Source organism: Oncorhynchus mykiss, chromosome 14 (assembly GCF_013265735.2).
Source record: "Oncorhynchus mykiss isolate Arlee chromosome 14, USDA_OmykA_1.1, whole genome shotgun sequence".
Lineage (NCBI taxonomy): Eukaryota > Metazoa > Chordata > Actinopteri > Salmoniformes > Salmonidae > Oncorhynchus > Oncorhynchus mykiss.
Window position 1 is genome coordinate 4,977,158 of NC_048578.1, and position 16,503 is coordinate 4,993,660.

At 41.0% G+C, this 16,503-nt stretch overlaps 2 protein-coding genes across 11 annotated transcripts in view; both read right to left on the reverse strand.

Annotated features, from left to right (window-relative positions):
- Window positions 1-732: 732 nt before the first annotated feature.
- LOC100136700 (RACK1) lies at window positions 733-4,371 on the reverse strand (the record flags this gene model as incomplete). The annotated part of the gene is given in 7 exon segments (NM_001124668.1): window positions 733-824; window positions 1,155-1,265; window positions 1,565-1,705; window positions 2,154-2,264; window positions 2,586-2,829; window positions 3,384-3,555; window positions 4,164-4,371. Coding segments are annotated over 7 exon segments (954 nt in total). The 5' UTR covers window positions 4,273-4,371.
- A 659-nt stretch (window positions 4,372-5,030) lies between these two features.
- Window positions 5,031-16,503, reverse strand: part of LOC110488599 (collagen alpha-1(XXIII) chain) — a 216,200-nt gene continuing 204,727 nt past the window's right edge. For 5 of the 10 annotated variants that reach the window (XM_036942728.1, XM_036942726.1, XM_036942724.1 and 2 more), the window contains 8 exons: window positions 15,414-15,473; window positions 15,248-15,319; window positions 15,098-15,124; window positions 14,943-14,996; window positions 11,606-11,692; window positions 9,817-9,909; window positions 8,379-8,417; window positions 5,031-7,471 (listed from right to left, as the gene is read on the reverse strand). In XM_036942728.1, the coding sequence (XP_036798623.1) occupies window positions 7,307-7,471; window positions 8,379-8,417; window positions 9,817-9,909; window positions 11,606-11,692; window positions 14,943-14,996; window positions 15,098-15,124; window positions 15,248-15,319; window positions 15,414-15,473 (597 nt within the window). In that variant the 3' untranslated portion in view covers window positions 5,031-7,306. Of the gene's footprint in view, window positions 7,992-8,378; window positions 8,418-9,816; window positions 9,910-11,605; window positions 11,693-14,942; window positions 14,997-15,097; window positions 15,125-15,247; window positions 15,320-15,413; window positions 15,474-16,503 lie in introns of all 10 variants that reach the window. The other 5 variants (XM_036942731.1, XM_036942730.1, XM_036942734.1 and 2 more) reach the window with 5 other exon arrangements.

Below are 16,503 nucleotides of genomic sequence, written 5' to 3' on the forward strand. Positions count from 1 at the left end.
GTGAATCCAGAGCTGAGAATGATATATTCAGTGTAGTGTATAGCGTCAGGTCTGTGCAATACCAAGAGATCTCTCCACGTAAACCCGAGGGGCGTCTGATTTGGGGCGGCAGGGTAGCCTAGTGGTTAGAGCGTTGGACTAGTAACCGGAAGGTTGCAAATTCAACCCCCCCGAGCTGACAAGGTACAAATCTCTCGTTCTGCCCCTGTACAGGCAGTTCACCCACTGTTCCCAGGCCATCATTGAAAATAAGAATTTGTTCTTAACTGACTTGCCTAGGTAAATAAAACATCTTACGCGTCTGTCATAACGTTCGCTCTCGCCTGGGTCAGAGTAATACGGCGCCATCGCAAAATCTGATGACGCGAAGATAACGTCAGTTTGCAACATGTTCAAATTGGTAATGGAATATAGCGTTTACCACATTAGTCTGACGAGGAAGACCCATAGTAAAGCTGCCAAAGTTTAATAAAGTGTCCGCTTCCTAGCTTACAAACCTCTTCGACTTTCGCACTGTTGCTAGGATACCGATTACGGCAAGAGATTTAGACCTCTTGACGGCAAGTGGAGAAACGCAGAAGCTCAGTAACATGACTGTGACAATTACAAAACATCTCAAATTTGAAAATACGTCGCACCCTTTTATTACCGAATCACAACCCAATTATAACAAAAGGTCAACAAACGTATTCAAACAAACAAGACACTCACAAAGTTAATTTAAAACTGTATTTTATTCATCAAATCTGAAAAGGTCCTTATCGGGTTCCGATGGTAACCTGCCACACCCTGATCAGGTTATCCGTGTAGCCAGCAAACAGGGTCTGTTAAAGAGAAAAATAAGGGAAGAATAAGAAAATGTCCAGAAGTTGCAAAAAATAAGCCGTTGACAATATATTACAGTATAATGCTCCCACTAGGTTTGACTCCAAGTGCTAGACATTGCATGAATATGTACTACTGTTGTTTCTATACCCATCATCATTGCAGGACTTGTCATCAGAGCCAAAGCTCAGGCAATAAATGTCACTTTGTAATCACAGGGCAAAGCAACAAACAATCCAGCAGAGACACTATCTTCTGAGAGCATACTGAAATAACACGACCCTGTTCTAGAAGTAAACCCAGGGTTCTAGCGTAGCTGTGGGACGTACCTGTCCGTCAGCAGACCAGGCCAGAGAGGTGCACTGTGGGGGCTCAGCCTTACTGTTGGTGCTGATAACCTCCTGTCTCAGCTCATCCACAATGATCTTGCCCTCCAGATCCTGAAGGGGGGAGAAGGGGACTGATGAGCATAGCTTTGAGAAACAATGGGTAGTGATGAAATTGGAACTACTCTGATGTGGACATGACAATCACATTCTCAGGTCCAACAGATGGCTTCAGAAAAGGATGCAGTTAGCAGAGCTCAGAAACAGCCTCTTTATCATCATAGAAATAAGATGGCATTGGAATTGTCCATCATTGCTCCTTGACTAATGTAGTTTGATTACAGATTTCAACACCAAACCATCTTTCCAGCCAACTGCAGACAGTGCTGATATATTCTGAGTAGGAGTCTTACCCAGATCTTGATGCTGGGGCCGGTGGCAGCACAGAGCCAGTAGCGGTTGGGGCTGAAGCAGAGGGCATTTATGTTGTCACCACTGTCTAGGGTGTACAGGTGCTTGCCCTCATTCAAGTCCCACAGCATGGCCTGACCGTCCTATGGGAGGAGAATGGGATTCAGGGTCAAAGGTCAGCCAATGGACAATGCAAATGAACATGCTTGCTTTGCAGGGCAACTTGGGCATGCAATTAAGTGTAGTCCATGGCCGTTCACCGGGGATACAAACCATCAACAATAACCCTAAATGGCAAATCTCAGTAAGCAGGTTTGAGTACACTAAATTACGTTTCAAAAGTGCCGGTTGCGTTCAGAAACAGCCTCTTTATCATCATAGTGAAACAGACGGCATTTGAATTTCCATCATTACTTTGCAACACCACATTTAACACCAAGAACTAGCCCCAAGTTATTACATCAACCACAGACCCATCCAGTGACCTTAACCTAATCCGGTCAAATTCAATAAAGGCAGAAAATGCAGGTGAACAGTGACAACCTTAAATCTATAACGTAATAGCAAATATTAGGAGTGCTTTCATCATACCTTTCCACCAGAAGCGCAGAGCGAGCCATCGGGAGAGACTGTCACTGTATTCAGGTAGCCAGTGTGGCCAATGTGGTTAGTCTTCAGCTTGCAGTTGGCCAGGTTCCACACCTAGAAACAGAACAGTGGGGAAGGCCATGTATCAGGGTACACTGATTAGAAAAATACCCGCTGGAGGTGAACCATTTCAAGCATGCAATGTCTAACATTTGCAGCCTTGTTCCTGTACCCATCATCATTGCAGGACTTGTCGTCAGAGCCGAGGCTCAGGGTGATTATGTCACATTGTAATCACAGGGCAAAGCAGGAAAACACTTCAGAGAGGTTGATTTGATTACATCTACAGTAACCAAACCATTTAAAAAGACTTGCTTCGTTTAATAATCTATGCAGCCAACTGTCCTAGTGAGTCACTTGTGCTGTTGTCCATACCTTGACCATCTTGTCCCAACCACAGGAGACAATGATGGGGTTGCTGCTGTTGGGGGAAAAGCGCACACAGGACACCCACTCAGAGTGGCTCTCATCCTGGATGGTGTACTTGCAGACTCCCAGGGTGTTCCACAGCTTGATGGTCTTGTCCCGAGACCCAGACACGATCTGCCGGTTGTCAGCAGAGAAAGCCACACTCAGGACGTCCTTGGTGTGGCCCACAAAGCGACGGGTGGTGGTGCCACTGGAGAGGAAGAGAACCGTTGAGTCCATGTGTAAATCTTCATACTACAGATGACTAATAACCGGTGTAATTGCGTTGTTCAAGTCAATATTGAAACCAAGGCAGCACATGATTCTGATATCCACATCTCATCTTTCACAGGTAAGCGCAGGTTGCATTCAGAAACAGCCTCTTTATCATCACAAGGATACAGATGGCATTGGAAGTTTCATCACTTTAGAACCAGCATTTTGACTGCAGCATGATATGAAACTAACATTTCCTTCCTGGGCTTTTGCACCAGGGGTGAACCCCCTTTACCCAAATGGTTGGATTGATAACCTCATCCTCACTGACCTGATATGACTGGAGGGGTGTAAACAGGTTGGCAGAGGCAGATAACTCTGGTCCTAGAATGTCTGTAGGCTTTTGTTCCAGCTCAGCAATGAACCTCCCAGGACAAAATGAGGCAACTGATCCTAGTCTTCAGTTCAGACCAGAATCAGATGTACAGATGCCTGCACACAATTTAGACCTCTGTATGGTACTACATCACCCCACGACCCTAGACTTACGTGGTGAGATCCCACAGGCGGAGCGTCCCATCCCAGGACCCGGACAGGGCAAACTGTCCATCTGAGGAGATGACTACATCACTCACAAAGTGAGAGTGTCCCTTCAGGGCACGCTGGGGGATGCCATAGTTGGTCTCGTCACGAGTCAGCTTCCACATAATGATAGACTTATCTGAAAGAGAAATGCTGATTATACATTTAAAATAAAATATAAAAGGTATGGAATGGTAGAGATTGCAGTTTAACAACCATAGGTAGGCCTAGCTAACTAATGTAATATGGACGGTTGACAGAAGCAAAAATGCATTGCCATGCAAGCTGTCCAACTATCGACGCGTTAAAAGTATAGGAAGCTAGCCAGCCAACTACCGGCATGTTTCCTTCAACAACTACCGACAGACAAGCACAATCATAGCGTCCTCAAAACATACTTTTAATAGACTGCTATGGTAGTTACAATTCAATTGTCAGGTCTAAGAAATGCATTTCTCATTGCGAGCCTAATGAACATTTTGTCCACTTGGCGGTGCACGTGGATGTGGTGTCGGCATAGCATGCGACGTCTGTTCTCAAGGGCTAGCAATCAGACATAACTTACTTGTAAAGTAGTTTGTCCACTAGACATTGCGTTTGACGCAAGACTTGCCCCCTACATTGATTGAGCTCACTTTCATGATTTACATTGTTTAAGCCGTCGCGGCTACACATCAATTTAGCAATGTAACATGCTTGGGGTTAGCCATATCGCCGACCATTTGTAGCGGGCTGAGAAGCGCTTACCTCGGGATGCAGACAGAATCATATCGGGAAACTGAGGGGTAGTCGCGATCTGGGTGACCCAACCATTGTGCCCCTTCAAGGTGCCCCTTACTGTCATCTGCTCAGTCATTTCGGCGAAGTTTTAGTGTGCCTTTTTCAAGGATGGATATAGATTAGTTTGAGGGCTAGGTTTCCCTAGGTCCTCTCACATTTAGGCACAGAGAAAAAGGAAGTTCAGACCCGGATGCAGAACCTTTGAGGGGTCGATCGCGCGCGGAGTACACTGGGAAGAACAGTTTTAACCCTTTCATGCCCGTGTGTTTTATTATTATTTTTAATTGGATTTAACTCTTCTTCCATGTCAAACAGACACATAATAATATTATTATAAAGATTAAAGAGACCATTGCATAGTTATAATTGTAGCAATCATGTGGTAATCCCCAAAAATGGATCCCAAAATTGTATTACAGTTTCATAAATGTATGTGCTTTATAGGTGGCCATGAAAATAGGCCACAGGTCTTTCATTCTAATGCATTCTGGAATTATTAGTAGGCCTAATGCAGAGGTTCTCAAACTTGGGGTTCCTTATATTGAAATGGGGTCCCTTGATTTAACAAAAAGGCAAGAAAACATTTCAAGTGGGATCCCCTATATTTTTTGGGGTTAATTTGGATTTGCAAGCAGATCAAGATTGTAGCCTAATGTGGCCTAATGATTGTAGTCAAAATGCATTATGGTTCTTTGGTCTGAATAATGCAGTAGGCCTACTATTCCTAATGCAAAATACATTTTCCTCTTAATTATATAACTTTATTTTTCCTACAAGTTTTTAAATACAAGTGAGGATTGTTAAGAACAAATGACCGGAAGTAGTTCAAGAAGGTAACAGTATATTTTATGGAGTTTATTTCAGTCTACATGTTGAGTTGACCAGATGTAACATAATACAAAGATAAAGATAGCAGTTACAAAAATAGCTTAATTATTTTTACAACCAAATACACAACCAAATAAACAAACTCATAAAATCGACCTAATACGGTAATATTTTTGTTATAAAACAAGCTAAACTGTACTGAGACATTGTGTCACCAATGGATGGCAATTATTCCTTAAAAAATGAGAAACTGAGGATATCTGCCAAAGAAATAAACCTGTAATATTGCAGAGAAACACCAGTTTGTTAAGGTAGTGTACCACACACATTGCTGCATATATCCAACATCAAAGGCCCAATGCAGACATTTTTTTTAATATCAATATCAAATCATTTCTTGGTAACAATTAATTCCCTTACTGTAATAGATTTTAATTAAAATTGGGAGACGTTTAAAGTATACTTTGTATTGGTCTATTAACCAATTTACCAACCTCCCGCCCATGAAAACCTGCTGAATAGAAAGGTCCTGTGTAGATTGTATTTTCAATCAGGAACTATTAGGAAATAACACTGATAAAATTTGTTCACACTTTCACAGTGACTGCACTGGGCCTTTAAATGACAGGGTAGAAGGAAACAACAAATATGATTGTGCACTACATCCCAGTTTCAAATATAACACTTTGTGAATTAAAAATACTGGAAATGGTACATTAATAAAGTACAATATAATGAACTAGTTGTTTATTATCTTATCTTAATAGCATAAATGTGGTATAGTGAAACCCACAAGACAAGTTACTTATATATGCCATGTGCTCTTGACATTGAAATTGAGGTGTGTGTGTGTGTGTGTGTGATTGTGTGTGTGTGTGTGTTGTGTGTGTGTGTGATTGTGTGTGTGTGTGTGTGTGTGTGTGTGTGTGTGATTGTGTGTGTGATTGTGTGTGTGTGTGTGTGTTGTGTGTGTTGTGTGTGGACCATACAGGAAGACTTGAGAAAAACAGAAACGCAGAGTGATCGAGCACCAAGTAGATAGATTTCTAAAAGAGAATTCATAAAGTTAGAAAGAGTGATCGAGCACCAAGAAGATAAATCTCCAAAAGACAATCCATAAAGTCAGAAAAGAAACATGTAAATCAGAAAAAAATGAAAAAATGTCATTCATGATGTGATAATGTATAAAAAAACAAACAAATAGGTATAGTGAAACCAACCGTCAATGATTACCTTTTTGTCAATGTGGATCAATGAGTATAACTATTATTAAATCAATGACTGGGTACATTATTGTATTTCAGTCTGTGAACTCTTGTCTTACATAACTAAACTCATTGGTTAAGAAAAACAAACAATACAATTTTAAGTCAGCAGCAAGAATTCATACTGTTGTTGAGAGAACAGTATTTCATCTAAATGTCTCTTTAGCTAAGGTTAAGTGATAATACTTAAATAAAACGTGTCTTCAACACTGTACTGTCAACACTGTCAGAAAATACTGATGTGATATTTCTATTTGGCATCTGATGAATGCCATATAAAATCACAAAGTGACTTAATATTCAAATGAACTTCATATTCAACTTCATTGATGGATTGCTCCATATTTGTTAATACTGCAAATGGCTCCTTCAATTCTGACGTTGAATTTAACACAATGAACTTAGTATGCATCTGTATATTATACAAACACGTCCATGCACAGGAATGCAAATGTAACTGAACTAGATCAAAATCAAATAAAACATCACACTTGTCGTCACTCCCGGTAGTGTCACCCACGCACACAAAAAAAAAAACATTGGCATAAAGAAACGATGCCTTGTGGCATTTTACATGGAAAGACTGTTAGAGATTGTTCTTTGCAAAGTAAATCCCTCAGTAACTTATTGCCTTAGTGTGCTGGTATGGGGGAAGCTACTTTATATAATGCTGTGACTTGTGTTGATCATGCACTTTATTAAATGGAAACACTAAAGTAAAGAAGAGCAACAAATTAAATTGTCATACTTCATATCATAAAAACACTTTCATCATATCCGTCGGGTGAATCCACAGACATTTATTATTATTATTATTATTTTGTAATCGGAGGAAAATCCTTGCCTCTGTAGCCCAGAACCAACTGTGAGTGTGGTAAAAAAACGACAACAGCCAATGGGTGAGATTCCTCTTCAGGTGAAAGTGTAAATGTAGTGTTCTGTGTCGCCCTCTACTGGTATTTTTCCATAATGCAGGATCTCACTATTCTTCAGTGAACTGAATTGCACGGAACTGTTTCATGACTCTCTCAATAGAGGTTGTCTGTCCTCTTTGCTCCCATGACTGTCTGTTTCTCCCGCGTCTTCCCTCTGTCCTCCAGGCCTGCTCTCCCCTCTGGGCTGAGAGAGAGCGAGACGCTTGCGTTTGAGTTTCTGTCTCCTCCTCTCCTCGTCCTTCTCCTCCTTTATAAAACAGAGAGCGGAGAAGAGAGCACTGACCTACACCCCTCCATTTACCACACCAGGGGGTCTGTCCATCTGTGGGGTTGAGCAGGGGGGGGCGCGAACACACACACTCCCATGCAAAATTAACGGCCAGGCAGCAATATGGCAGACGAGACTCCATTAGTAAGACCACTCTCCCTATCCATCTACTTTCCAGCATGTGTCTGTATGTCCGTTAGGTTTGGAGTCTGTTTGCTGCTTTATTTCTCTGTCTTGATGTTTCTCAAAGATGTCTGTGTCTCATTGACTCCATTTTATTTTATATCCAGAGTCTATGTGTACAAACAATATCTGTATCGATCGATATATGCTGTCTGGTTAATACTGTTGACTCAAAATAACGAACAAAAAATCTCTATATATTATATAAAACGTTCCCATAAAAAGGCAAAAAAAAGAACATAAATGCGATGTAGTATTCAGTTGCAATATATACCATATCAATATGTACAGCGGCCATGCTTGATGTTAGTCATCACTGCAAGAGAAGGAGAGTAGGGATTAGTGGGGGTCACAGGTCAAGAACAACACTAATGTTAGCAAATCACTACAGCTCTATAATACATGCTTCATTCGTCATCTTATAATCACACTCATAAGATGATGATTATATAACATACACGTTATAATCATACTCACACCCCAATAACATTTATATATTGGGTTTAATACATGCTTATTGGCACAGTAAAAATAATCTAAGTTGGGCAATGAACATTGCGTTGTTCATTGTTTATTATCTTGAAGCTCTGGTTTGATAGAGAATGTCCCCTCATCACAGTGCATGTGGTTGTGAATGAATGTACTATAAATTACTCAGGCAGGTATTAAGCAACCCTGGGTGTTAGAATCTACCACCATTCACCTTGTGCCAGCATCCTGGTATGGGCAGTCCATCCTGACCCTGGGGATAAGAGAACAAGAGACAGGGATGGTCAGTGGGGCAGTTTCACGTCATGTAGGGTGAAAACACTACATTTTAGTTTAGTTGATTAGGATCCCCATTAGCTACTACACATGCAGCAGCTACTCTTCCTGGGGTCCACATAAAACATACAAATAACATGACAAAGTACAGAACAGTTATAGACAAGAACATTAAATTCAATATATACTGTATATACACTGTATATATACAGCATGGGAGCAAATAATAATAATAATAACCCATATAATTAAATAAGAGTTATATATTGGAAAGACACCAAGAAACAACAAAAATACTATTTACACACTGTTCATACTGTACATATTCATATTCTTATATACAGTTAAATGAGATATTTAGAAAGAGGAGAGCTGCTGTGATACAATATTTTTTAAATCTGTTTTTTTTAAAGCTAAACTTGCTTTTTGCCTCTTATGGCAGAGCATTCCACGATGACATGGCTATAGATAACTGAGTGACACATTAAATCTGTTTATGGTTTGGGTACAGTGAAGCAACCCATAGTGGCGTGTCTGGTGAGGTATGCATGTCTGTTTGAGGTGTATGCCAATAGGTGTATGCAAGTGGTTCGGCATTTTCAACACACAAATGTTTCTTAAAAAGACTAGAAGAAAGCTAGTCCATTTCTCCTCAACCGTCAGCCATGAAAGACCATCATGCATGTTGTTGATGTTAGATCTATGTGTGCAGTTAAGGGCAAGGCGTGCTGCTTTATTGTGAGGCAGCTGCAACTTTGTCAGTGTGTCTTGACCATGATAGCTGACTATCCAATGTTACTGCTTGACGTTCAACTTTTTCAACTTCTTCAATGGTCACATCCTTTATAGACCACTCCAGTTGAGGCTTAGGTCTAAGAGAATTCTTTGAACCAAATACAATGCTTTTGGTTTTTGGATGTGTTTAAGACCAGTTTATTGGTCCTTACCCATTCGAACACTGACTGTAACCCCTTGCCAAGAGTATCAGTGAGCTCACTGGCTGTAGGTGCTGATGTGTAGAGCGTGCAATCACCAGCATGCATAGTAATTTTAGCTTCTAAAAGCACAATACCATCCCACATGCAAGTCAGCACATTAACAACCGACAACCACACCGAGACCACAACGCAACTCAGCACAATCTTTATAAGAAAAACAACAATACGGAGCTGGAATTATACTGATCTATGGATTCCTGTGACCATCCTGCCTACTGATGTAAAAAAAAAAGAAGAAGACAGAATTCAGATTGCAAACACACAATGGAATGGGACAGCGGACTAAGGGACATAGTGCATGGGATAGAAAAGGGAAAAAAGGCAGACACACAATGCAGGAAAGAGGTGGAAAGGTAGAAACAGGTAGAGATACTGTACCAAAGGACAGGAGGCCTCAGGGCCAGAAGGAGGAAGAGGAGGAGGAGCGGACTGTACCTCCTCATCAGAAAGTCCTTTAGTCCCACTAGAACCCTGTCAGCAAGAGCCAACCTAGTGTTACACACACTCTGAACGTACATTCGCCCCATAGACACAGAATACCACAGTGCCTTCAGAAAGTAGTCAAACCCCTTGACTTACTCCACATTCTGTTGTATTACAGCCTGAATTCAAATTTGATTAAAACATACACACAATACATGATAATGACAAAGTGAAAACATATTTTTATATATTTTTTTATACATACTGCAACAAGAAATAAAAATGTAATACATAAATATCTAATTTTCATAAATATTCACAACCATGAGTCAATACTTTGTAGATGCACCTTTGGCAGTTATTACATCTGTGAGTATTTCTGGGTAACTCTGTAAGAGATTTCTACCTCTGGATTGTGCAACATTTGCCCACTAATCTTTTCAAAATTCTTCAAGCTCTTTCAAATTGGTTGTTGATCATTTCTAGACAACCATTTTCAGGCATTGCGATAGATTTCCAAGTAGCTTTAAGTACAAACTGTAACTCGGCCACTCGGGAACATTCACTGTCTTCCTTGTAAGAAAACTCCAGCGTAGACTTGGCCTTGTGTTTTAGGTTATTATCCTGCTGAAAGTTGAATTCATCTCCCAGTGTCTGGTGGAAAACACACGAGTAGCGGACTACATTGCAACTGTTTGCCAATCCTCTAGGATTGTGCCTGTGCTTAGCTCCATTCCAGTAATTGTTTTATCCTAAAAACTCCCCAGTCCTTAACAATTTCAAGCATACCCATAACATGATGCAGCGACCACTATGCTTGAAAACATAGAGAGTGGTACTCAGTAATGTGTTGTATTGGATTTGCTTCCTTCTTTTCACTCGGCCAATTAGGTTAGTATTGTGGAGTAACTACAATGTTGTTGATCCATCCTCAGTTCTCTCTTATCACAGCCATTAAACTCTGTAACTGTTTCCTTGGCCTATGTTGAAATCCCTGAGCGGTTCCTTCCTCTCTACGGCAACTGAGTTAAGAAGGACAGCTGTATCTTTGTAGTGACTGGGTGTATTGATACACCATCCAAAGTGTAATTAATAACTTTCTTTGCCCATCTAGCAAAAGGTTCCCTTTTTTGTGAGGCATTGGAAAACCTCCCTGGTCTTTGTGGTTGAATCTGTGTTTAAAATTGACTGGTCGACTGACAGACCTTACAGATAATGTGTGGGGTTCAGAGATGAGGTAGTCATTCAAAAAGCATGTTAAACACTATTATTGCACACAGAGTGTGACTTGAGTGTGATTTGTTTAGCACATTTTTACTCCTGACCTTATTTAGGCTTGCCATAACAAAGGGGTTGAATACTTATAGACTCAAGACTTTTCAGCTTTTCATTTTTGATTAATTTGTAAAAATGTCAAAAAAACGTAACGTTCCACTTTGACATTTTGGGGTATTGTGTGTACTGACTGTATGCCAGTGGAGAAGAAAAAAATCACAATTTAATAATGCTTTTTAAATTCAGGCCGTAACACAACAACATGTGGAAAAGGTCAAGGGGTGTGATTACTGTCTGAAGGCACTGTAGTAAGAAATCATAGAAATAGAGATGGAAATGAAAAAAGTCCATAGTGAAGTATCTACAATTGTAATGACATAAAGTTGTTACATATTTGATCAAGTCTGGGTCAAAGGAGCTAAATGTCCATAGGCTCATGGACGAAAGGTCACAGTTGAGTGTGACATACCACAGGACAGGGCTGGTCCAGTCCAGGAGGACCCTGCTCCCCCTTACCGCCCTTCAGACCTCTCTTCCCCACCGTCCCCCGGTCACCCTGTAGAGAGAAAGAGAAAGAGAGAGAGAGCGAGAGAGAGAGAGAGAGAGAGAGAGAGAGAGAGAGAGAGAGAGAGAGAGAGGGGTCAGACATGCAGTGTTGGGGAGTAGTTCCACTAAATGCAATTCAACTAATAATTCAACGACATGTTGCAGTACCTTGGTTGAAGTTGAACTAAATTATAATCTTTGTAGTGTTTTCAGTAGTCAATCATTTTTTGTTGTTGCCTGCAATGGCGAAGGGAACTACTGGAACTAAACACTATATTTTCAACCAAAAACATAGCCTTTTCTCGCAAAACCCCCACAACATTTTTTATTATATGACATTTCAGATTTAGATATGATAATTTTTCACGAGGTAGATTTCAAAGCAACTTCAGCTAACCAACTATATTTCCGTTAAGGGTAGCTTTACTGTAGCTCAACTTCTTCCAGTGTGAAGTAGTTGGTGGCTTGATAAACTATATTTTCAGAGTACCTAACCCAAAACTACTCTGACATGTCTACCTCGGATCAGCCTCTCAGAATATCACTAAAAATAGCAACCCAGAAAAGGACAAAAACAATTCCCATATTAACATATGTAGCCTGAGAAACAAGGTTCATAAAATGTATAACATTCGAACATCAGAAAGCATACACATTCTGTCCATCTCTGAAACACACTTAGATAATTACTTCGACGATGCAGTAGTAGCTGTACATGGTTATAGAATACATTGGAGAGATAGAAATGCAAATGGAGGAAGTGTTTGTATGTATGTCCAGAGTCATATTCCTGTTAGGCTGAGAGAGGATCTCAAGTCAGATGACATAGAAGTAATATGACTACAATGTAAAATCACTTCAAATCTATTCTTGTGGGAAGATGCTATAGACCACCGAATGCGAAAAGTCAGTATTTTGGACTATACTTGTGAAATGCTCAATAATGTATGTGATATTAAAAGATAGGTATATTTTCTGGGTGACCTAAATATTGACTGGTTGTCATCCAGCTGTCCACTCAAAAATAAGCTTCAAGCTGTAACACGATGCCTGCAATCTGGGTCAGGTTATCAGTCAACCTACCAGCGTATTTACAAACAGAACAGGAACTAAATCATCCACGTGTATTGATCACATCTTTACTAATGTGGCAGAAATCTGATCTAAAGCCGCATCCACACCCATTGGATGTATTGATCATAATATAATAGGCATATCTAGAAAAAACTAAGTTCCAAAGACTGGACCTAAAATTGTGTATAAGCGATCATGCAAGAGGTTTTTCAATGATTCCTATGTCGAAGATGTGAAAAATATTCAATGTGTAATGAGGAACAACCTGATGCTGCATGGACTCTACAAGGTGTCATAAGCATTCCACTGGGATGCTGGCCCATGTTGACTCCAATGCTTCCCACAGTTGTGTCAAGTTGGCTGGATGTCTTTTGGGTGGTGGACCATTCTTGATACACGCGGGAAACTGTTGAGCGTGAAAAACCCAGCAACGTTGCAGTTCTTGACACACTCAAACCGGTGCGCCTGGCACCTACTGCCTGTTCAAAAGCACTTCAATATTGTGTCTACACCATCGGGCCCCATCCAGAGTGTCCAACACCACCCTGTACCATCGGGGCCCTTGCAGAGTGTCCAACACCCCCTCACCCCACTACCCCCCATGCTAACAGCACAACACCTGAATCAGAAGAGACCAACAGTCCAGCAAGACAACTATGCAGAAGTGGAATGAAGAATAGAGCACCCTGCTGCAGCGGATATAAACCAGTTTCTAATAGAAAGAACAATTGGTTCAAGAGAAAATAACCTAATTAATGAAATAGCATCTAATCAACAATTGCATTGTTTCAATTACCTCCACAAATCATCCGACTATTATCTTTTTTCACAACTGCCGCCAGTTTGCCGCCAAAACATAGACAACTAAATACATATTGACATAGTAAAAAAAAACAAGTGTTAAAAAAATATATATAAAGGATATTTCATGCTGAAACTCTCATATTATCACCAAAGGTATGCACTAAGGGTGCGTTCATAAATTCACTCTGGCTATCTGCTCCAATTTCAGAGCGCTGAGTCTGAGTATGCCAGAGTGCAGAATAACTGATGAATTCACAAACGCTGAATGCTCAACACCTGTTGAATATGGCCAGTGTCAGTAAATGTTGCCAGCAGCACAGTTACAGGCACCAATGCTCTGGATAACATGAAAACATCCTAACCAGGTCTACTAGGGTGAGAAAAATGGTCAGAGTGAGGTGTTCTCTCATTTGTGTCTGGAAGTAACAAGCAAGCTAGCCAATGCTGGCCAGTTATCTTGGGTGCTTGACTGCCCACTCGGATCAACCCTACTCCTCAGCCAGTGTGCGCTCTGAACACCCCGAGAGCACACTAAGCGCGCTCTGGCACTCCAGATTGAATTTACGGACACACCCTAAATTGACGGTTTGTATTTAGCATAATGTTTAGTAGCTTTGTCATTTCTTATTTACAATCAATTCATATTTTACATGTGAAGGTGGCCAGAAAGAGGATGAGAGTAATTACAAACTCCTCTGATAATCTGAAGTACCCAAAAGGGCCATTAGATATTGTGATAGATTACATAAAATCTTTGAAAAATACCAAAATTCTAGTAGTTTACTGGTAAACTACAGTAATATACCCTCCCTTTGCAACCCTAGTTTTATAAGAGCTACCCCGGGAAAAGGTTTAGACACTCATATTTACTTCATTTATCTTTATTACTTTCATTAAAGGCATAGCTTACAAAGGCAAATGGTTGTTTATTGGTACTTTGGGGCTTTGACCCCAGATGGGGAGGGTGAATGATGTAGACTAGCATAGTGGTTGTCACATCACAGAGACTTCAAATACTGATGAGGGAAAACGGGATTTCCAACGCTCATCATGCAGGTTTCACGTCGTGTATTTTGGTGGACATTTTTAGAACTACAACTCACCTCAGTGTATTTACAACTACAGCTCCCTACAGCACGCTTGTGTACTTATGGTTCATCACCAAGTAGTCACTGTAGTACAGTGACCGTACAATAACCATTACAACCATCTCAGATCTTTAACCAATGTTTAATGGAATGAACATGTCTTGGCTAACCCACCAACTTTCAATTGGCGAGACCTGCTTCAATGGTGGCAGGTAAGCATACAGGTGCAGCAACACTGATTGTGCATAATAGCAGAACTGTGGGCTAGAGAAGGGAAGAACATGCTCCCCCCACCTTGTCTCCTCTGTCTCCCCGGTCTCCCTTCTCTCCAATCAGGCCTGGGAAACCCTGTAGAGGGAGGAACAGGTTAGTGTGGGCTGCAGTGAAATCCCCAGTGTCATATAGTCAGTCTGGTAGGTCAAAGTTCAAAAACACTATTTCATACTTACATCCATTCCAGGCTCCCCAGACTTGCCCTGTCAACACACACATTATTGAATGCATCAGTACCACCATGACCAAGACCATGGAAAACCATGACATGCAATGATCGTAAGCCTAATATGCTAAGGTCATTTGATAATGAGGGCGTCACCCACCTTCTCTCCTTTGGTCCCTGGGAGACCCACCAATCCTGTGGAGCCGGGGGGACCCTGAGGGCCATCAACACCCTGGGGAGGACAGACACATTAGATATCATCACCATCATCATCACCATCATCAGCGGGTGCAGCTCATAATCTATTATTCTACAGTATCACTCACCCTCAGTCCAGCAGGTCCAATGTCTCCCTTCTCCCCTTTAGCTTTGTCTCCAGGCTCTCCCTGCATGGGAACACATTATACTCAGTACACTCTACAACACTCAAGAGCACGTACAGATTATCTATCTAGTTGCCTAGTCATTTTATCTCTACCTATATGTCCATATCTACCTCAATTACCTTGTACCCCAGCACAAAGACTCGGTGAAGCCAAGTTATCATTACTCATTGTGTGTTTATTTAACTTTTTTTCTCTCTGCATTGTTGGGAAAGGTCTGTAAGTACAGTGGCTTGTGAAAGTATTCATCCCCCTTGGCATTTTTCCTATTTTGTTGCCTTACAACCTGGAATTGGGGGATTTGTATAATTTGATTTACACAACATGCATACCACTTTGAAGATGCATTTTATTTATTTATTGTGAAACAAACAAGAAATAAGACAAAAAAGAGAACCTGTGCCTGCATAACTATTCACCCCCCCCCCAAAGTCAATACTTTGTAGGGGCACCTTTTACAGCAATTACAGCTGCATGTCTCTTGGGGTATGTCTCTATAAGCTTGGCACATCTAGCCACTGGGATTTTTTCCCATTCGTCAAGGCAAAACTGCCCCAGCTCCTTCAAGTCGGATGGGTTCCGCTGGTGTACAGTAATCTTTAAATCATACCACAGATTCTCAATTGGATTGAGGTCTGGGCTTGGACTAGGCCATTCCAAGAAATGTAAATGTTTCCCCTTAAACCACTCGAGTGTTGCTTTAGCAGTATGCTTAGGGTCATTGTTCTGCTGGAAGGTGAACCTCTGTCACAGTCTCAAATCTCTGGAAGACTGAAACAGGTTTCTCTCAAGAATTTCCCTGTATTTAGCGCCATCCATAATTTCTTCAATTCTAGACAGTTTCCCAGTCCTTTCCGATGAAGAACATCCCTACAGCATGATGCTGCCACCACCATGATTCACTGTGGGGATGGTGTTCTCTGGGTGATGAGAGGTGTTGGGTTTGCATCAGACATAACATTTTCCTTGATGGCCAAAAAGTTAATTTTAGTCTCATCTGACCAGACTACATTCATCCATATGTTTGGGTGTC